Below are 22,897 nucleotides of genomic sequence, written 5' to 3' on the forward strand. Positions count from 1 at the left end.
GAAAGAATAATGGTGGTGGTGATGGGGGAAGGGAGGAGTATGGGGGGGGGCACCCAGAGCACTTGGCATGGGGGAGCGGATGGTGAGCCCTGGTATGGTGGGGGAGGGAAGAATGGGAGGGTACACAGAGTCCCGGCATGGGGGAAAGGAGTGTCAGAGTTGCAGGGGGTCCTGAAAACCGAGGGGAATGGGAGGATGGCACACAGGGTGCTTGTTGGGGGTGGGAATGGAGGAATGCAAGGAATATGTGGGGTGTGCAATGAGCTCAGCCTATGGAAGCAATGAAGTGTGCAATCTTCGAGGTCATTAGTGCAAAACATTTAGTGTCTTAAGACTTCTCTGGCTCCCAGCCGAAACTGGGACTCCGGATTAATTCAGTTTATTATTTTACTTTGCTGGTATATTTTAAAGATTTTCTTTAAAATGTGGAGAGATGAAGTCTAGACACCATTTTGTTGTTGACTGTGTAATTTATATTTGCAAAAGACCTGTACAGATTTTAGACCCCAGGAAACAGAAGGCTTAAACATACTCCTGTAAATCTTGTTCATTGTCCGTCAACAGCAGCATTTCTGGAGCTAAATTCAGTGACAATAGAATGACTTGGTATACTCACCCGAGCACCATCTCTTCCTGTTGTTCCTATTTCTCCTCTGAGGCCTGGTAAACCCTGGAAACAGGAAATAAAACCCCACCATGTTATACTGTCAATGAAGGCCATAGTTTAGAGACAAAAAGAGATCTAAAGTGTCTATTCTAACAGTATCATCTTAGTAGCCATTCAACTCTTATTCAGACATGGAGACATAATTCCCTTCTTTGTTTTTGTGCAGTTATTGTATATCTATCCTGGACACAGAAGGAAATCTTCATTTTGGGGTACATTCTCCTTTTATTATGCAGACTAAAATCTGACTATTCTTAATGAGAGTTTAATAGCAAATGAACTGCTCAGTGTGCTGTTATTTGGGATAAGCAGTGAGTTGTGGAGTGAAATTGCAGAGAAAGAGGAATGACATATGGCCAACCATGCAAAGCAGAAAAGAAAGGTTAAAAGAGTTGCAGGCCCAGTTGCCCTGCTCTGAAGGTGGAAATCCTACTCCATATCCATAGAAGTCCACCCCAGATTACAGGATTTTTGAATGGGATTAAAGATTCAATTACAAATTACAATCTGTGGAAAAGATGAGGTGCTTGTTATTGATCGCAATCTGGCTTGCACCAACGTGAGATATAAATTGGGCCACTGAGTAAATCCATCCCCTTCCCCTTTTCCTTTGGCCTATAAAAGCAATGTGTGCAAATTCTCTTGGGAATCTGCATTATACTTTATGCTTAAAGCAGGAAAAATAATTGTTGAACACAATGGGAGCTATGTCATATGAACTATCATCACAAGAATGATAGTCATTGGCCATTTCTGTAGCTGCAAGGGATCAGATTACTATTCAGCCTGCATTGTTCTTCTCAGCTATGTACTATTGCTTTGCATTGATCCACATGGCAGCTACATGGGTATTTTATAAGGAGGTGAGGCAGTTTCAGGCCTCATCTCTTTTTTACAGCATCTTTAACTGAATGCCTTTTGATTCCTTTAATCAAAACAAATTAAGCAATATTGCCAACCTCCGGCTTCGAGGTCATTCACTAGATTTCATACTCTCACAGCCTGAGAAAGGCTTTGGCTGGCTGAGATATTCCTCTTGGATACCTAGATTAGTCAAACACTTATTAAGGCACTTCACGTTTGGCGCATCTGACAGAATGATACTAGATTTTGCAATTCATCGCTAAGTTTTTATACACAGTAGTAATATGAATGGAGTTGAGTTGCTCAGGCAAACTGAAGGGCATTCCTAATTCCAAAGCCTGATTTTTCTCCTCTTAATCCATTTCCCAAGAATTAAATTGTGAATGGATCAGCCAGATGAAGGAAAATGCCATGTAGTAAGTACGAAACTGCTGAAGCGTATTAATTCTACGTTTGCTAACTGAATGTCATAGACATTACAGGCACTTTAACTAGTGCCCAGCCTTCAACGAGTTATAGTAAAGTAGGCGAAGTAGGTCCATTCTTACTGTAATTAGTAGTCAGTGAAGACAAGTTTAATATATCTCTTCAGGTCAGGTAAACTCGTGGGGCCCAATCCTGAAAAATGCTGAGTGACCACTAAACCTACTGATTCCCAAGGGTAATCAAGGGCGACAGCATCAGAGAAGAGGCTTTCAGCACCTCACAGGATCATGCCTTTGTTGAGCAAATAGTGCACTTATTCATGTGTGACTGGTAGGTCTCTGTGAAATACAGTTTCACATAACTTTTCAGATTTGGTGAAAGTTATATTCAGGTGAACTCTATGTTCAGCTGAATAAAAACACAAACAATCTCCCCACCACGCCTGTGCACACGTGTTTCAGTTGTAATGAAACTCATTGAACCTGGTGACTTACCTTTTCACCTTTGCCTCCTGGGACACCAGCAATACCTCTCTCTCCTGGGATTCCACCAGAGCCAGCTGGGCCTGGACCACCAGGAGCACCAGCGACGCCAGGTTCACCCTAGCAGTAAAAAGAGAGTATGTAAGAAAGGAATGGTTTGTTCTGTGAGGGTCTCAGCAAAATTATCTTAGCATTGCATTCCCCATATTTCTTCTTATTTTTGAAAGGACTGACTCAGCCATTCTTATCTTCAAATAGTCCTCGAATATTAGATTTTTTTTTTAATTTATCCTTGTGGTAAATGGATGCAACTCATTGCTTTCAGCAGAGTTCCCTGAAAGCAGTGGAGTAGTGCTCGTTCACTCCATGGCTGAATCTGGCCCCAGGTGAACTGTCCAATCTTCCAAAATATCGGTAATCTTCCATTTTGTCCAGGAACAACCCCTTCCCCACAATTTTCTGTTAGAGAAGAAGCCCAAATCAGAAGCATTTCCTTGACTCTTTGGACTAGAGAGGTCTTGACAGAATGGGACCTGGATTCCAAATTCAACTTTACTGATGGAATTTTGCAAAGATAAGACAATGCCTGGCTTTTCTTGTTTCTCTGTGACTTTAAATTGTGATCCTCAGACACTAAATGACGCTCTTGCTTCCAGTTTTTGCAGCTTGATCTGTGGATCAAATGAAACTTAAGCACCATATTCAGCCAAGCTTCAACCAGGCTTCTGTTTTTTTGGGTTCAGTTTTGTGTCAGGTCATTATTGGGCTCACACTTTTGTACAGATATCAGTAGTTAAGATGTAGAAATTTAGGTGCTAATGTTTGCAGTGATGGAAGTTTGGTACAAAGTCAGGCAGAGGATAAATCCAGTTAAAAAGAAACTAATGGAATACCTAGCTAACATAAATTGTATTCGTTTTCCTAGCTGGAATCCCACTCCAATCCTCTGTGAAGTGAAAATTTTCAGTGCATAGCAAACTAGTACATACTAGGCCTCAAAGGAGCTTTGCCATTTGACACCACCTAAGGATCTGGCCCACTATCTAAGGGATAAACGTAGGTAATTGTCATCAGCATCAGAAGGAGTTATGCACACAGTCATCAAGGTTCCAATAGTCAAAGCAGTAGCAGTTTGCAAAGGCTTACCTTGTTACCATCAGGGCCTGGTGGGCCAGATGGACCACGACTTCCAAGGGGACCTGAAGGACCGACAGCGCCGCTTTCACCTGGAGCGCCACGTTCACCCTGTGAGAGACGGGTTGATTTGAGTTATCTTTAATAACTCAGAGGCATTGATTGCACCAAACTCTACATTTGATGTTAGTTGTGCAAACTATAAAAATCATATTGGCATGCACATTGTGTGAAATATATTCCAGAGAATGCATTTAAATGTACACAGTCCAAAGGGCCTGGTTTTTCAAGACCTTGTGCAGTCATTTACACCTGTGTAAAGCGGGTGCAAAATGCAAACAAATCAGAATGGTAGTTTTACACCCACTTTGTACAGGTATAAATGACTTCACTAGACAGTAGAGAATCCGGTCCATAGTCTTTGACACATACCTACCAAGATGAATTCCCACAAGCTTTTAATTGAGAGCGATTGCCACTTAAAATACAAATATTTCCAAGCACAAAATGCTGCCCCTGGACAGGGTACACACAGCTTCTGTTAACAAGTTCCCTGTGGATCATTGTGAACAGGCCAATTTGGGGGCAGGATTTGGATTCTAATAGGAGTTCACCCACAAAGAGCAGCTTGCAGGATTAGAGCCATAGCAATTATCAAGCAAGCATCTTTATCGTCTGTTTTAATTCAATAATGCTCATTATCATCCCATTATCACCTTGGTTTTTAAAAGGAAAAAAAAGGCATCTCCCAGCTTCCAAGTGTTTTGAAGCCATCCGAATAGCTTTCTGATTAACAGTTTAGGGACAACATAAAACAAATGTAAATTCTTCCTCCCAGTCAAAGGTTTTCCTTCATGGCAGGAGAACAGTACTGCCAGGAATGCATTGCTCTTTATTTTTGCTGGTAACCATATGGTCAAATTTTGAAAAGCAACTAGTTAAATGGGTGTTTTAAAGAACCAATGTCCAAAGCTGGAGAAGCCTTCTTTGCCCACCACAGCAGAAGTATAGTGTTTTGTCTACTTCTGAGCCTGAGCAGGGGGATTCTGCATCACTTCGTGCAAGCGGAGAAGCCTCTGCAGCATCTCTTTCCATTATAATGCTAGGGTTGGGGGTAAAGTAGGTTTGGAAGTGAGTAGGTGTGGTGGGGTCATGGTCAGTAGTTCAGTGCACAGCGTACCTGATCCATAGCACAAAGAAATCTATTATCTTCACTGTGCTTTGGACCAGGCCTACTGTGCATATGCAAAGGTCAGACACTTTATGGGAGAGGGCAGCAGGCCATCCCCATTATTTTCCCCTATGCCCTGCAGTAGCTGGTCAGGATTAGCATGCCCTGAAACATGCACTGGGGCTGAGAAAATGTACTATAAAGAATGACTTACTCTTGGGCCAGCAGGACCAGGGAGACCAAATTCACCATGTATACCCTAGACAAAAGAGAAACATGGGTTAAGCTGATTTCTAAAGCAGGCTTGTTATGATTGCTGTGGTCTTAAATTTGTGGTTTTAAATACTAGTTAGAAATACTTCTCAGTGCAATAACATATGACAAATAGGTCACGCTGCAACCTGGCTTTGGTGCACATACAGCCAGACAGTATCCCATGGCATCGGCAGGTCTAGTCTTTAAATAGCTACTTATGCAGAATCTCGAGGCCTGCTTCACCATTGAGTTACCCCAATTTTATGCCCAAGTAATTCAAGTAATTTCAGTGGAATTAAGCTTGCATAGAACTGGAGGAATAAAGGATGAATAGCGGATGCTGAAGTTTTGGAATGGAAATTTTCTGTCATATAATTTCCTTTTACTGTCAGTGTATTTTTTAAGAAACACTACGTGTTCCAGGTTGAATAAGTCAGATCAGGCTTGAAAAGTCAGATCATGATTTGTCTTTGTTCTGTTTCATAACAGAACTGTTAAATAAGAAATACTCCTCAATTGCTAAGCGAACGTTTTGATTTGTTGCTGCCTTTAGTAACAATGCTATATTAGATAGAAACGCTGAGTACAATATGGAACACTTTTCATTTTGGTCAATGGATCCATAAAGGGTGTAAACAAGACTTCGTTTTTCTTCACCATATGTATCAGGTTAATCACAGCACTTCCATGACTCAACTGTCACTACTTGCAAATTACTGTTTGTGTTACTCACCCTTTCACCTGGTTTACCAGCTTCACCAGCAGTGCCTGAGGGGCCTGGGAGACCCTAAATGACAAAAAACATGTCTATGAATCAAGTTGTTACCTGAAATACTGAATGCATTTCAAATTGTTACTGAAGAGCCTACACATCTTTACAGCAGTAAGAGGCGTAATTTAAAACATGAAAGAACAAGGGACATATTATGCCTTCAGGGCCTGATTTAAAGCCCACTGAAAGACTCCAAATGATTTCAATGGGCTTTTGATCAGGTCCTAAGTTATGAGAAAAACTGTGTAGTCCCATTGACTTCAATGGGACTATACAAGAGTAAAAAAGGACTTCATTTAGCCCAAATATCCATTAAATTTATTCTTAAATTGAGTACTTTGACACAGATAAAATGAAGAATTCAAAATATTTGAGATTTCAGCTCGCTATATAGATATCTACTAAGAAAGTTCTGAATGGGTGAAGGTAGGCTTACAAAGAATGGGAGAGTTAAATATTAACTATAGGGTTTGCCACTATGAATGCTAAAATATATGGCATAATATTTGGCAAGTGAGTATTTACTTACTTGGAAGCCAGGGGGGCCAGCTGGACCTTGTTCACCTTTTGCACCAGGAACGCCCTAGATGGAATTAAAAAGAAATGTGCTTAACTAGGACCTGGAAATACAAGAGCAGGTTTTTCATATTGGAAATCCTACAGTTTAAAATTAAACCAAAAGCGTAATGCAAGTAGGTTTATGATACAGAAGCTGTTACTTACAACAACGCCAGGGGGACCTTGAGCACCATTGTTGCCATCAGAACCAGGAGCACCCTAAACACAATATTGGAGAAAGATTTGATGACTCATTTATAAATCCAAGATTTCATTGCTTTCTGAATTACACACCCTCTCTTTGTTCTGAAAGTATAGGGCCACAACTGCTTATTTTGTACCTACTGCCGGTACAGTTAATTAGAGTCTTTATCCTGCTCCAATTTTTATCCATTTGCTTTTAATAGCTGCATTGTAAGAAGATAGCAGACATGCCCAAAATTGTGTTTTGGGATGGCTATGGTTCTAGAACTAACTTGAAGTCATGGGGCCAAATTCATCCCTGGTGAAACTTCCTGCAGAGAAGTTACATGATGAATGAATTTGGCTCATCTGCCACAGTAAAAGACAGGAGTTCTTTCTTGATGGCAGGATGTGGATGATAAGCAATCCCTTCCACAGGAGATTTAGTAAATCTCATAAACACTAGGAAAACTGGTAATTTGAAGGAAAAATTGGAAACTTATAAGTTTTCCTTTTCAGAATTGATTTACATAGGAATGGGTCTGATATATAGGGAGAACCAAGCAGAGTAATTCATATTTACCATTAGTCCCCCCGTGTACTTTTAGAAGATTAGAGACATGTTTACAGAGTGTTCTCCTGTTTCATCAGTTTTTCATTCTTTCGTTCACTTGCACAAACTAATGCTATCTTCTCTTTGTGGGGGCCTTGAATATCTCTGTTACTGCTCTCCTATCTCCTACCTATATGTTGCCGGATAAAATATACACATACCCGTGAGCCAGCAACGCCAACATTGCCTCTTTCACCAGGTTTGCCAGGTTCACCCTAATGTTGAATGGAAAAAAAACCCCACAAACAAATTAAACAAATCATCATATTAGACACAGTGAAAGTGCCAATCAAAGATTGTTATTTTCCATGCTACAAAATCTATTACAATGTTCCTTTACCCCTATATGTTCAGACATTTTCATTGGATAGTCAAAGAGGTAACAGAAAATATCTATATTATCTTGTCCTTTTTTTCAAATCCCCATTTACGTACATTGGCAGATCTCAGTTCTGTTCTCTGAGATGCTGCACTTGGTGGCTCTCATTACGGAACACCACCAATCCAGGAGCCTGAGTGAAAAATTTACCTCTCCCACCTACAGGACTCATCCAAAGCTCATTGAAGTCAATGGGAGTATTTTTATTGGCTTCAATGAGCTTTAGATCAGACCTTATATATACAGGCATTTAAAGCTTTTAAAAGGCCTGACCCTGCAGTTCCTCTATAGAGGAAATACATACAGGGGACCAATGTTTGAAGAACAATTAAATATAGAGAGCAGCACTAAAATGAACAAAATTTGTAATATGCACTTAACCTGATAACAGCCTTAAACATATTCCACTGGTTTGTTAAAAAAATATTGTTTCTATTTTGGGTTACTGGACAAATTACTAGAGCGACAAAAACGTTTTGATAGCACTAAGTATACTGATGGTGCTCAATCGATAACAAGCAATGCAAATGACATGCAAGCAGATTCAAGTGCTTAACTATAATTATTATGGATATAACTCTCGACCAAGAAATAGGCTCACAGTGATATAAGGCTCAGCTCTCTTGTACTTACATTGGGACCTTTTGGTCCAGGGAATCCGATGTTGCCGGGCTCGCCTCTTGCACCAGCTGGACCAGTTGGGCCAACCCTACCATCAGCACCAGGGAAACCCTAGAAAAGTCAATCATACTTTTGAATGCCTGTTTTTTAATCACGGGCACATGGTTCAGTTTCTTTCTGTGTTGTAAAGACAAGAGCTACCTGTATGGGGAAGCATCAAATGTCTAATGTACATGGTTTACTTTTAAAAATTGCAAAGAATATCTGAGTATAGTCACATGATCCCTACATTTTTTCTCCTTTCTGTGACAAATGTAATCATGTTTTTACGTTACTTTACTTTTCAGGACTATGAGCCTGATCCAAAGCCCATGGAAATACATGGAAAGACTCCCACTGACTTCCATGGATATTGGATCAGTCCCTTGAACAATAAAATACATATCTGTAATGGATACTTTGAAATAGATCTGACTTTAAATATAGTTGTGCTAAATCTGAGCAATGTGATTACATCTTCCTAAATACAACTATTATGTGTGTTTTCTTATGTATTTGGAAAATATAATGAAAAGAAAAGAATACTTACAACAGGACCTTCCTTGCCAGCAGGGCCTGGGTTACCAGTTTGACCTGGGAGACCCTAAAAACAGAAAGGTTTTATTGTAATGAAATTCATTCATATCACACACACACAAGAAGCTTTTTCTATTTACTGTTATTTATATAAGTTTATAAGCAGTAAATAAGACTTTAGTTCATATTAAGTTTGCAGCAAAAACATATTAAAGCGGAATTCGGTAATACGTTCCCACATAGATTGAAAACACAGTTATTTTAATTCCATATACTGTAATTTATAATACTTGTGTCACTTGCTTAAACTCATTTAGGCCCTAATCCTGCAAACACACACAAATTTAAAGTTAAGTATGTGCATAAGTATTTGCAGAATGGGGGCCTAATTGTTTATACGTTCATTAAGAAGCTGATGGATACAAATTCTATAGAGGATGGATTAGAGAGAATAAAACAAATGGCAGTGACAGACTAGGGGCAGATCCTACACCACTGAAGTCAGTTGGGAATTTTGCTACTGTCTTTAATGGGAGCAGAATTGGGCTCTAGATAGCTTACCAACCCATGTGTATTTATGAACAGGATTTATTGTTCTTTTAGTTAACATGGATAACAGTGTGGGCCAGTGTGGCTCAGAGAACACTGTAACAGACACACAGATTTGAACTATGATCTTAGTTACCACATTGTATGTGTAATAACCAGTGGAACCACCTTTGGGACAGGAAGCATCTCTTTGTTCTGTGTTTGTACAGCACCTAGCACAATGGGGTCCTGGGCCATGATTGGGGACCTCAGTTGCTACCACAATAACACTGTATAATAACAATAATTAATGTAATTAAAATTTTTTGATGTTGTTTAATCGTTTTATTGAAAAAAGGACTCAGAATATGAAGAGGTCTGTATAATGACAGGCTGATGGAAATGGGCCAATTATCCTCCGTGATAATGGATTAAAAAATTCTCTAATATTTTAATAGTTTTATCCCCTAAAATGTAAGTCATTTCCCTTTTTGCAATTCTCTAGCAAAGCTACTGAGTTCAGACTTACTCTTGCACCAATGAGGCCAGGCTCCCCAGGGCGACCAGTATCACCACTAGGACCCTTAGCACCAGCAGGACCAGGAGCACCACGGCTTCCAGCAAGACCCTATCAAAAATAAAATTAAACAAAAATAATCAAGGCAGAGATAATTAGCCATGAATATCATCTATCTATCTATCTATTTATATAAATAAGGAGATACTGCATTACACTATTTGACTAAAAGTAAACTGTACAAAAACTCACAATGCCACCAGCTCTGCCGTCAGATCCAGGGAGACCACGAGACCCAGGAACGCCCTACAAATAAACACAAAACAGATCAAGAATGGAAAAGAGATTAAGCCACATGCTAAGGCAGAGTTTGCTATAGTTCAGAATACAAACCACGACTACTGGCATCTCAGATGAGCCTGGATCCCCACCCGCAAATGTGGGGAAATCTGGATCCCGAGAGAGATCCAAACTTTGTGACTTCCCCAGGAGCTAATGCGTTGAACCAGAACTTTAGATCTGAGCACGCTCAGTCTTTGGTAAAATTCAACTCTGGATCTGGGGCCACATTTTGGCCATGATTCTATAATCTGATCCATGCAGGTGGGCCCTTGCACTCACACAGACCCTTACTGACCCCTGGGAGGTTCCATGTGAGTACAAGGAACTGCCCATGCAGCTCAGATTGCAATATCGGGGTGTTTGTGTCTACATCCAACCACTAATCTTCTTCTGAAACACATACGGGACTAGTGTTCCTTTTCTTTCCTTTTTGGGTTAGCGCCGGATCCTACGAGGGGCTGAGTGCCTCATGCAGGAAGCTAACCTTGCTCCACTCCAGCTGGAGACGTGGTCAGCACTTTGTCAGAGGTACTCACCTGCCTGGCAGGATTGAGCCCTTTGCTTGCGATTACGTTTATGTGTGTCTATGTGTTTTTAAAGGGCTAAGTGCATTCATGGGGCTCTAAGAACAATACATATTTAACCAACAACGTTCATTGAAACCAAACCATAAACATATACTTTAAGGACAAGCATCATTTGCAGCATTACTATGTACTAAGCGAAAATGGTTCGGATCATGGGATACAATATTTCTTCAACAGGCATATTCCAAGCGTGCTTGACTTAGCTGGAATAGTATGGCTTGCCCCTTTAACGACTCTTCATTACTTTATTTATATTTGTCACTCTAGCTGTGATGTGTAATTTCCCTTCTTTTTTCTTATGTCTGAAATGTGCAAGAACTTACTCTAGAACCTGCTGGACCGGGGGCACCAGAAGCACCAGCTTCTCCAGAAGGGCCTCTCTTGCCTTCTTCACCACTCGCACCATGGGGACCTGATGGACCAGCAGCACCCTGATTTAATGTGAATAGAGAAAAAAGTCAGAATCTTATGTGACAGGCGTCAGTAAAATTCATTCACCGAAACATGTTTCATGTGCTACCATACTCACAGGTTCACCCTTGTTACCAGTTTCTCCCTTGGCTCCAGAAAGGCCAGGCTCACCCTAGAGTCAAACAAAAAGGTGGCAGAATTAAACACATTACTAAATACTTTCTTCCACCTGTGCAAGTTTTCTATGCAGTGAAGAGCTATTTAGTAATCTAACTGGAGTATTCTGCATCGTTCTTTTTCGATAGACAATCAGGGACCATTCTTGGCATGTGTTTGATGGACTTTTTTTGGTTTAACACACATGAAACATTCATAGAAAACAATATGTTAAAAGATCATTTAAATAACATCAATTGACCTAAAGCATTCAGGGCCTGCTTCTCAATTGGCATTATACCAGCTGAGGGCCCGGCCTTAAGACTGTTGCTGCATCTCTCTGTCTTACACGTTTGGATAGCATTGGTGTGTAAGTACTACTGAGCTTTATGGTCACCTAGTAGGGAACCATTTCAGAAAGGATGTGCAACGTATGCATTCTTAAGTCACAACAAGCCAAGAGATGGCAAAACATGGAAGTGAGCAGCTATGTGTAACCTGAAATGCCTTAGAGAGAAAAACAAAAATGTTTGCCATTAAGGACAAAATATATCCAGCAGGTTTTACAAGTGTGGATACATTGGCCATTATAAAATAGAGAGATACTACAGACTGTGCCACTTACAGCAAGTCCTCTAGCACCAGCTGCACCAGCTGGGCCAGAAGGTCCGGGAATACCACGAGGACCAGGCAAACCAGGAGCACCAGCAACGCCAGGAAGACCCTGTTAAGCAAAAAAAAAAAAGAAAAAGAAAATAACAAGCTCATTATCTTCTTTGTCACTTTAATTGAAACATGCTTTCTGAAGCAGTTCAGCTTGAATTTAGAAATACTTACAGCTGCACCTTTAGCACCGGCCAGGCCATTAGCACCAGGATTGCCCTAATAAGAAAGACAAAGGTATTGGTTAATATAATCTTCTGCTTACTTCCCTGAGCCCCAACAATCACATTTGCTGATAGCAAGATTGAGGTTAACTTACTGGAGGGCCAACGGGGCCAGAAGCACCAGGAAGTCCAGACTCCCCTCTTGGACCAGCAGGACCACTGGGACCGACAGCACCAGCAGCTCCAATGTCACCCTATTTGAGAAAATGGTATCAGATCTTTCATCTTCAGTCATTGTGCAGTGGATATACCACAGCCCGGCATGTTTCAGTATACATTGCTCAGACCACTACAGTCCGAGATTAAGAATAATACTAGCATTTGTCTTCGCAGTGTGAGATATTGAGGCTATGTCTCCACTGTGAGCTGGGGTGTGATCCCCCGGCTTGTGTACACATACTCATGCTAGATCTCATTGAGTTAGCACGAGTATAACTAGCAGAGTAGCCCCAGTTGCACGAGTAGTGGTGGTGGAGGCATGGCTGAGCTGTGCTGAATACACACCCACTGGTATCAGGTGGGTGTGTACGCGGCACGGCTCAGCTGTGCCTCCACTGCCTCTCCCATGGTACCGCAGCTACTCTGCTAGTTATACTCGTGCTAGCTCAAGGAGAACTAGCATGAGTATGTGTACACAAGCTGGGGAATCACACCCCAGCTCACAGTGGAGACAGCCTTTTTACTTGTTTTCAGGGGCATTGAGCCTTGGAAGCCTATGAAGCTCCCACGGAAGTCAATGGCTTTCATGGGAGCTGTGGGTCTCCAGCACCTCTGAATAAATCAGACCATATGTTATTACCCAAGATCACATAGCAAGTCAATTGCGGAACCAGTTTGCACTGCTGCAAATAATGACAGAAGGCTTGGCACAGATGCAGGACAATTGTGAATTGGTCTCAAAGTGCCTCCAGGCATGGGATGTTAAATTTAATTTTTTGCATCTGAACTTGTAATAAGCTACAAGCAGGGTATCAATTGCACCTTTTTATGAGATGTTACCTTCTTTTTTTTTTCAGCAGTACATCAGAATTAGAGGGCATTTTAGCTGAGACAGACTCTTTAAAACTCAGCCGTTGGACCCATAATCATTCTGATTACTTACATATTCATAGATAAACTGCACAAACTCTGCTGTTACTGGATACACTCAGGGTAAGGTTTACTTTGTTTTCTAACACTATTATCTTTTAGCAAGAATGTGCGTGCATCTTCATCTTCAATACAGAGTTGCTGTTTGTAAAGACTAAGGATCCCAGCAAACAATGCTCCATCATTCTGATCTAAATGTGAATCAAGATAGATTTTTGTCTGCAGGGACGTGTAGTCTTCATGGGAAGCACATCTGTAATTAAGGATGAGGGTAGCACCAGCACCTTACTCTAGCTTATTCAAAACCAATTCAGTCTTTCTCCTCTTTGCAAGTTGTCAATACAGTTCCCAAATGGGTGTAACTTGATACCCTGGCCTAAATTGTGCCATTCTTTCTCCATCAAAAATCCCATTTTATTTAATGGGAGTTTAAACTCAATAAGAACTCCAAGATTTGATTTACAGCAAATGGATTATCTAATTTATAATCTGCAATGGGGACAAGTTATTTACTTGAGAGTTAAAATGAAGCTATAATTATTTTTAAAGTGACCATGTAGATTCTTCATAGTAATTTTTGCCTGATTCTCCATCAACCTGCATCTTGTGTAGATTTTGACACCTGCATACAGTGAGTGTAAAAGGCTGCCCTGCTGATTTGGCATGTTTCACATCCACTTGGCACCGGTGTACATGGCTGCACAAGCTGTAAGGTAGTGACAAGCCATGTGCTCTCTCTCCATAAGCGCTTTTCTCTATTAATTTTCTAGATTCGGAATTCATCTAATCAATTATAGAGAAAATACTCTCTGGGAGCAGAGAGTCTCTTACTGGCAGTGTGCAGAGAAGGTCAGTTTACATCAATGCCAATACAATCAGTTTTTGAGTGCTGAACATGGAACAGATTTGTACCAAAGAGCCCATAGCTGGACTTTACATTCCTGTATGCTATATATATATATATTATGTATTTCATTTGGGGCACACATTTCTTGTGACCATTTGGGGGCAAACATTCCCTGTGATTATTTAGGAAAAAAATAACTTAAAAGAGTCTAGCTGTTTGGAAAAGCTGCCATATTTTAAAATATTGTTATTTATGTATATATGTAATAATATTTCCAAAAGACTGTAAGAGCTTTTCCTCATTCTGATCTGTAAGTGTAATGTTGGGTTTGAAAGCACTCAAGTTTCAGATGTGAGTGCACATTTTGTTGTTCATAAGAATTAGATGATACATTCACCTTCCTCTAAAATTTAACAGTAGTAGATATTCATACCTTAGCACCAGGAGCACCTGGGAAACCTGGAGGACCAGCAGCACCAATGGGGCCCTACAAAATGAAAGAGACAAAATGTTTAGTGAGATTACTTAAAATACAGGCACCTGAGTTGCTGAAATAAATATATGGCAATTTACAAAAATTTATCTAACCAACTACTTATCAATGTATCTTCTGAAACTCAGACTTGATAAGTTCAGTTTTCTATAAACAATTAGAAATAGGGTTGATGCTGAATAACATTTGAACTGTCGGTTCAGACCTTGTAAATGAGGGAATGTGGGACAGCTCCTGTCTGAGAACCAAGCACAAGAGCAGGGCAGGAAAGTACAGAGGCAGCCATCTGCTTGTGCCAGGCAGGAAGCCCCTGAGGAAACTACCACAACTAACAAAGGGGGAGCATGTTATTTTGAGCAGGAGCAGTGCTCTAACTACTTCTTGCTGCTGATGCGTAACATCCCACTCCAGGAGGCATGTGTGTTGCATATGGCAACTGGCTAGCTGCTTGCATGGGGGAAGGAAAGGTTCCCTCAACTCTTTGCATTACCTTGCACCCTAGTGCCTGATGCAACTCCCACTGAAGTCAATGTGAGTCCTTCCATTGACTTCAATAGGCAGTGGATCTTGCCACAGAGCAGCAGAAGGCAGGATTGGGCACTAAGATGTGAATGTGAATGTACAATAGCTATCGTGATTACCTCCAAAAGGAAACAAGGACATGTGGGTGGATGAGGCAATGTGCGACTTCACTTCCATTGTGATGAATAGGAGACAGCTTATACTCTGTAACTATGGCAACCCACAGTGAGTAGTGCTCACTGCCATATTCAAACAGTTATGCAGCACTTTAGCCATTCAACTGTTCCAGTCTCTACTCCACTGAGTACAGTTCTGAACTGGAGTGGGGCCTGGAGATGGCAAAGGCTATTATATTTGAGACACAGAATCTCAGGATGATGATATTAACATAAACATCTTTATTCAGCTAAAGTGGCTCTGTTTTTAGAGATGGCAAACGCAAAGACATTTCAGCATTAACCTGCCGTTCCACTGACCCTGTCGTATCTAGGTGCTGCTGTGAGATTTGATGCTTGTAATTATTATGGGACAAATATTCTGGCATACAGTACCCGGACACAACAGGATGAGTGAGGGATAGTACTAAACCTCTTTGTTTTTGTAGATTTATAGCCTTCATTTTATTTTGCTATTCTTAATTACACAAAAAAGTGTGTTATTTTTTATTACATTATTAAAGGAAAATATAACTATGATTCACAGATTATTGGTACTATCATCATGTCATTCTGTTTCTATGGAGCCTTCTCTTAGTTGGACTGGGGCAACTCATCGACAGCAATGACCCTCATAGATCCAAATGAAGTCCATGAGGGTCGTTGAGAGGAGAATTTGGCCTACTGTGGGCAGATTATTTCTATCAAGTGTAATATATAATTAGAGGAACCATTGTGATCCCACTTTTCTCTGATTTTTAACCCACAGCTAATAACCACGACTGTATCTGCGAAATAAATGTATGCTAAAAATCCGTATTGGAAGTAATATGCATGAAAAGGAGCCATTTGCTGAACTTCCATCATTTTGACTTTTGTAATGTTTTTAATTCTGAAAGACATGGAGAATGGAAGGGGAAAAACACCTGGGTATTTTAAAAGTAAGCCTTGAGAAGTGTCACATATGAGGATTGCAGGATCAGACATTAAACCACCTACAAGTTGAAATTTGCTTTCAGTGTGAAAAAATTGTCTTTGAAACAATTAAAATTGTCTGGTTTTGCCCTTGAAAGTAAAATAAAATCCCAGTTGCCTGGTCCATTTGGTATATAAATGAGTAAATGGGAGTACAATTTGTACCTTTCATATGTCAGGTATGTTCTACCAGTGTTAATCCAATGTCTGAGGACCTCAGTAAGTGGTGACTGAAAATGGCATTATGCTTCATATTTTACTGATTCTCTGTTGGTTAACAGACAATCATACACAGAGAGCTTAAAAAGGCCACACAGATAATCTCATTGAGTAATGGGAAATTCTGCATAATTTAGGAGATGGCTACAAAGCCTAAAACAACACCCCTCTCACCCAAAATGACCAAAGTTGGAACTTACAGCAGGACCGGTGGGGCCAGCACTGCCATCACTTCCACGAGCACCCTGCAGGAGAAAAATATGAGAATTAACTTCTGACACAGGATAAAAGAATGCCTTCTAAAAAGGCACAGTAAATATGAGTTATGGCAAGAAAAATTATACAGATATGAAGTCACTTACAGCGGGTCCAGGAGGACCTATTCTTCCTCTTTCACCGGGGAGGCCACGAGCACCCTGGAAGAATACATTTAATTAGTTATTTTGTACATATGTGACAAAACATTCACTGAAAGACATGATTTCAGTTTTACCTCCACCACTGTATTGACATCCTTCAGAGGAATAGGTTTCATATTTTAATTCTGATCAGACAAAGGATGCCATTTCAGTTAAACATGCACTGTTGTATTAGGATGACTGACTTTAACAAAACCGACAACAGTAATTGGCAAGCATTAGAAAAATCAGTTGAGAAATGTTTTACAGATTTAGCAATGTTCTAAATTATGAACAATAGCAAATACTCACAGCTTGTCCTGGGCTACCATTTTCACCATGGGCACCGGGTTCACCCTATTAACAATAAAGTGTTAATCAGTTAGGCCTACATTACAGTTCTAATGGACTGTTCAAACGGCCTTGCAGAGATATTAAAGGGCCTGATCTTATTCTTATTGGTTTTAATAGGAATCATACTATTGTCCTCAGTAGGAGTACGTCTGCCCCTAAAGCCCCTAATTTTACATATCTAACATGTGGAACATATACAGGGTATATATAATGAGGAAAAGACCAGCTTTGATCAGTAATATGCAATAGCCTTTTTTTTGGACCTATCAATGACAGAATTACCGTCCCCCCTTTTTTTTTGCCATAGGCCAAGATTACAAATGTTGGGTCAGCCCACCCCATTTGATGGCCAGAAGTAAGCCATTGCCCCAACAACTTGTATCTTGAGGACAGTGACCAGAGATATGAATGGGAGTCATCCAACCAAACACACCTTCTGTTCTTTGACCGCTTGATGTTGCCCTGGGTGCTGGCCCTTCTGGCCTATAGGTGAATATATCACTGTGCTAGAGCACTAGTATTGTGTTCTTTAGAAGTATTATGAAGGTACAATATGGTTTTGCAAGAACTGTTGCCATGTAACTTGAGAATTAATAAATATTGCTGGTTGACGATGTAACATATATTTGTATGCAGTGATACCACATGATGTATTTGGTTTGTACAATAAAAGGTACAATATAATGTATCACGGAGCTAAAATTCCCCAAATAATGGCTCATTCACCCTTCTGAATCAGCATTATAATTTGCATTCTACATGTCATGGATTTATGTAAATAAGTCCCCATTAATATATCTTGTTTTCCCTTAATCATGGGTCATGCAAAGAAGTGACAAAGTCAGATTTAACCCTGGTGTAACTTCCCTGTAATCAGCATAGATACACCATAAGTGAATTTGGCTTAATCTGTTTCAAGTCACATTAGAATTCACAACTCACATGTTAGTAATTGCTCTCTCATTCATTTCACTATTTATGTCTGATTTTCATTTACAAATATTTAACAGAAAATTTGATAGCCTAATAGCTTGTCTTTAAAGAGGTCAGCAATCAGACACCATGCTGCACAGGGATATGATAATTTTCTACTATAATCAATAGCATTCATTAGTAGGCCTGCAGAAAAAAGCAATGAAAGGAATTTTGTGTGTTGCTGAATTAACTGTCAAAATCAAACCCCTAGTTTGAAATAAGCAGAAGCATCCCAGCTCCCCATCGGTTGTTTCTATGAACATTGCTATGAAGGACTGAAATGAAAAGGAAGGAAAAGTATGAAAGAAAGAAATAATGAATAGATGGGGAACCTAAAAAATTGTTAAAAATGTCTATGTTTATGTGATTCTGAATTCACTGCTATGTTCAAATTCAGTTTTGTAAAATTCCAGAGGGGTAGCCGTGATAGTCTGTATACAGCAAAAACAACGAGAGTCCTGTAGCACCTTAAAGACTAACACATTTCTGTGGGCATAAGCTTTTGTGGACTGCAACCCACTTCATCAGTTTTATAAAGCTGGTCTTTAAATCTTTTGCTAAAGTGTGGAGTTGTGAAGAAAAAAATCCCAGAAAGAGCAACTAAACCTAAAATAGAGCAACATCACTGACCATTCAATGTCCTAACAGAAAGCAGCACCACAATATATGTCTAAGGCAGCAAAACGTTTCAGAAAGGGGAGAGATTTTCATTGTAACGGATTTAGAAATCAAAACTGTTATATTTGGGTAGGGGCAGGAGCTCTTACTCAGTAGAACTTTGTGAGTAATGGCTCAAGGATGAGGTCCCAGACATGATCTCTCTTGTTAAGAAGATGATGTGTTTCTCTTACATGAGTCAGCTGATGTTGGAGTTATTTCCCCCTGAGAAATTTTAAATGACAATGTAGGAGATGGATGGGAGATAATTGCATGTGTATTTTGCTGGAAGAAGTAGTAAGTGCCCTATGTTGTAAACACGATTATTCTGATTTAGTTTTTACCTTGACACCTGGAGCACCAGCTTGTCCCCTTTGACCGTCCAGACCATTGTGTCCCTATATTGGATAAAAAATAATTGTTAAAATGTATCTTCTTGCCAATCTTTATTCATACCTATAAACCGTCATTCACATGTGGAAGGTCCACCTTTGCACTTTCCCTCCATGCTTTTTTTTTTCCATTTTGTTACATCATGACACATTCCAGGTTTCTCCAAAACTCATCTTGCTAGTCATACATTTACAATGTCTCTCACGTACATTCATCTTTGAAAGCTTTATGGGTACTTCAATATCCTGAGATATTTTCAGGCTTGACCACATAGGTAAGAAATATGCTCACCCTAATTCCTTTAAATCCGGGCAGGCCAGGAGTTCCAGGGAAACCACGAGCACCCTTAAAGGAAAGAGCGGGAGAGTGAAGGAATGTCTCTCACATTAGAAATTATAGATAAAAGGAAAAATTGTACATTTCTCAATATATATCCATGTATTGATCAGATTAATACATTAGGATAAAACTTTTAGCTATAGGTTGGGAGCCTGAACCTGTGAAATACCAAGCATTATCAATTCCCATCCTTCACAGGGTCAGGCCCTTAACTACTAAGCAAAATTATTAACAATAAGCAGTACAATTGTCAAGCTCATGTGTGGGATGCATAGGGTGTAAATCATAGCTGTTGTCAGGACACCAAACATATTCTAGTCTTCTACACTAAGGGGTCTATTTTCTTCCTGCATGATTCCCTCCCCGCACAAAAAAAACCCCATTAATACAAGCCCCTAAATGTTTCTGATACACAGAATCTCTAACTCCATAACTAGGAATATACATATGTAAGAATCCCCTAGGGTATAGAATGGCAACAGAATAGCAGAGTAGTCCATTCAGACCAGTATTACTAGTCTGCTAATATGTTACTTTTCCTAAATGTCCCCAGGTTTTATCAACTACGAGGCAATTATTCTGTTTAATATATGATAGACAACTTCTCACCTGAGTACCAGGAACACCTCTCTCACCAGATCTTCCAGATTTTCCAGGGTGACCCTAAAAAGCGAAAGAAAAGAAAACTAGTAGTATAACTAAGAAAATGGAACAACTTTTTGATGTCACACTTGCTTTAATTTCACTTTTCCTGTGTTTTTGAGGCTAAAAGTCACATTTGGAAAGATTTAAAATTTGTCTGTTTTACATTATGTCTACAAAATACAACCTGATTTCTCTAAAGTCAATGGTGTAGGGAATTGTGTTTTGTTTTGTTTTTTTTAGTGCGTGTTTCACACTTTCGAGTAATTGTCGCCAGAACACCTAGGGGTGCCATTAAAATAAGATTAGATTAATTTAGAGATTTTAATCATGAACATGCTAACTCTAATGAAGACAAAAGGTGTTTAATAACTACTTACATCTTCACCAGCCTTTCCAGGAGGACCAACTGGACCACGGGAACCCATGGGACCCTATTAAAAAAGCATAAGGATTATCTGAAGTTGGACAATTGAAGTAAGACTGTTCAGTTGCTTGATGTTCAATTTGAACTAGAGATGGGCCTGAAATGGGACCTTGGTTCTGAGTCCTTCTATCCCAAGTTTTGTGGAAGTTGATGTTTCGATTTATGGACTTTAAACTTGTGGAAGTCTGAGCCTTACTGCTCAGGCCCTATCTCTGTGACAGGACCAAGCAGAAACACTGAATTCAACTACCATTGGACATACACATGTATAAAAATGTCAGAGTTCAGGTCTACTTCTAATTAACAGTAAGGGAGGAAAAAGAAATCTACTTACTGTTTGACCAGGTTCACCAGGCTCACCAGCAGGTCCTTGGAAACCTTGAGAGCCCTAGAAGAAATATATTTTCTTAGTATCATTTTATAGAATAATCTAGTCATAGTCTATATGCATATAATCCTTCTCCCCAACCCAATGACCGTAATCTGAATATACTTACAGGGAGCCCACTTGTTCCAGGTGGGCCTCTGGGTCCCATTATACCCTAGAAAAAATTATATAAAACAACCTGTTAGCATAATAATAATATTTTTGCCATTACCTAGCACCTTTCATTTGAGGAGCACAAAATATGTCACAATCATTAACTAATAAAGTCTCACCCCATTCCTGAGGGGTAGTTACAGTTGCCATTGTACAATGGCTAGGCTGAGGCAGAGGCGCTTAAGTGATCTGCCTCAAGCATACAGCCAGTCGAAGGCAGAGCTGGGAGAAGAACCTAGGAGTCCTGACTCTGCTCCACCTGCTATCTTACCCGCAGGCCACCACAGTATACATATGACATAATGAAACTATTAAAGGCACACTGCCAATGTTGACAAGCCTACCCTTAGACTTGCTACTTTTTGTTTGGCCTGTAGGTGAGGAAATGATACAAGTGCCCTTGCATACCATCATTCCTCCTCTTGGCATGCCTGCACTGTTCTTGTGAGCAAACAGGCAGAGTGAAAGAATGGTTCCACAATTCTGCATATCCCCACAGTCATAAACAAACAAAAAAGCCATTGTTAAAGGAGGTTACTTGTCAGTGGCTCTTCAAAGAAAAGGAAGGGATATTGAAAATTAAAAATTGATATCAAGGCAAGGCAATGAGAGAAAAAAAATCTAGATAATGAACGATTATATAGCTACTATTACTATACACTGCAAAATCCCAGTCTGTGTACTACTTTGGAAAGTGACTTTGTGCATACACTGCATATGTAATATTTTGCCAAATTATTTTCATTTAAATTCTTCATTTTGTTTTCTATTTTTGAACTTCGCAAGGCAGTCCACAAAATGTTACTAGTTTATTCTGCTAAATGGATATTATGAAGCCCAACTATGCCCTTAAAGAAAATTGCTAATAGACCAGCATGCAATCTGTTAACAATTGTTTTACATATTTCAAAGCAAACATAGAAACAAACAAACAAACCACCCAAACTCATCTATCTAAACTTCCATCAGACAAATTAATATTTTATGGGATCTAGAGAGCTTTGTTATAACTGAAATAATTAAGTACTAACTGATTATAATAATCTAAAATATAAATTTGGGAACATTTTTAGATATTGTGAGAGCAGGATGAAAGAATATGTAACAACTTTTCAGTACATTCGATTATGTAACATTAGGTTCTCTTAAAAATGTGAAGTCCTCATTAAAACCAATGAATGCAGTACAAGGCTATTGAAAGAAGGACATTTCCCTATTGGATCAAGAGGGAAATCAAGAAATTTTAGTGGGTAGTGAAACTGCACAAACAGTATTTTACAATATATCATAACGTTACCAAAATACGTAGTGATTCTGGGTAAAATGCCCCATGTGGATTCCCTACACAAAGCCTATGGATTACTTTTCTCACTTAAGCCCTCAAAATAGAGTCTAAGTAGTACAGGAGTGATGCATTGGGCCTTGCACTGGCTCTCTGCATGAAAGTGAATTTCACACCCAATTTTCCCCCCCCCATGTTTTTTCTGTGGCATTTAGAAATAAAGAATAAATATCTCCTACAAAAGATTGCTAAAATTCAAAATCTAAGAGATTTCTCACTATGAAATCACACAAGTTTTTGATATGATTAAGGAGTCCATTCTTCTCACCATATGGATGCATTATTCCCATTTATGTTAACAGGATTTACTCATGCAATAATCGTTTCCATTAAAAATTCATTTACCCGTAGTTACCACACAATGATATATTAATCTTGGCTTTTTCATGGTGACCACAGT

The 22,897-nt window shown here is 39.6% G+C and overlaps 1 protein-coding gene across 1 annotated transcript in view; it reads right to left on the reverse strand.

Moving 5' to 3' along the window:
* Positions 1-22,897, reverse strand: part of COL1A2 (collagen type I alpha 2 chain) — a 44,413-nt gene that overhangs the window by 16,188 nt on the left and 5,328 nt on the right. The window contains exons 4-30 of the mRNA XM_067562186.1: positions 21,112-21,156; positions 20,949-21,002; positions 20,568-20,621; positions 20,155-20,208; positions 19,498-19,551; positions 19,158-19,211; positions 17,140-17,184; positions 16,792-16,845; positions 16,630-16,674; positions 14,499-14,552; positions 12,225-12,323; positions 12,080-12,124; positions 11,868-11,966; positions 11,205-11,258; positions 10,999-11,106; positions 9,999-10,052; positions 9,759-9,857; positions 8,715-8,768; positions 8,138-8,236; positions 7,287-7,340; positions 6,495-6,548; positions 6,301-6,354; positions 5,733-5,786; positions 4,959-5,003; positions 3,586-3,684; positions 2,452-2,559; positions 617-670 (exon numbers count right to left, since the gene is read on the reverse strand). Coding sequence (XP_067418287.1) covers positions 617-670; positions 2,452-2,559; positions 3,586-3,684; positions 4,959-5,003; positions 5,733-5,786; positions 6,301-6,354; positions 6,495-6,548; positions 7,287-7,340; positions 8,138-8,236; positions 8,715-8,768; positions 9,759-9,857; positions 9,999-10,052; positions 10,999-11,106; positions 11,205-11,258; positions 11,868-11,966; positions 12,080-12,124; positions 12,225-12,323; positions 14,499-14,552; positions 16,630-16,674; positions 16,792-16,845; positions 17,140-17,184; positions 19,158-19,211; positions 19,498-19,551; positions 20,155-20,208; positions 20,568-20,621; positions 20,949-21,002; positions 21,112-21,156 — 1,746 coding nt within the window. The remainder of the gene's footprint in view (positions 1-616; positions 671-2,451; positions 2,560-3,585; positions 3,685-4,958; positions 5,004-5,732; positions 5,787-6,300; positions 6,355-6,494; positions 6,549-7,286; positions 7,341-8,137; positions 8,237-8,714; positions 8,769-9,758; positions 9,858-9,998; positions 10,053-10,998; positions 11,107-11,204; positions 11,259-11,867; positions 11,967-12,079; positions 12,125-12,224; positions 12,324-14,498; positions 14,553-16,629; positions 16,675-16,791; positions 16,846-17,139; positions 17,185-19,157; positions 19,212-19,497; positions 19,552-20,154; positions 20,209-20,567; positions 20,622-20,948; positions 21,003-21,111; positions 21,157-22,897) is intronic.

Source organism: Emydura macquarii, unplaced genomic scaffold (assembly GCF_026122565.2).
Source record: "Emydura macquarii macquarii isolate MOO-44397 ecotype Brisbane River unplaced genomic scaffold, CSIRO-AGI_Emac_v2 contig_2422, whole genome shotgun sequence".
In the NCBI taxonomy this organism is placed as follows: Eukaryota; Metazoa; Chordata; order Testudines; family Chelidae; genus Emydura; species Emydura macquarii.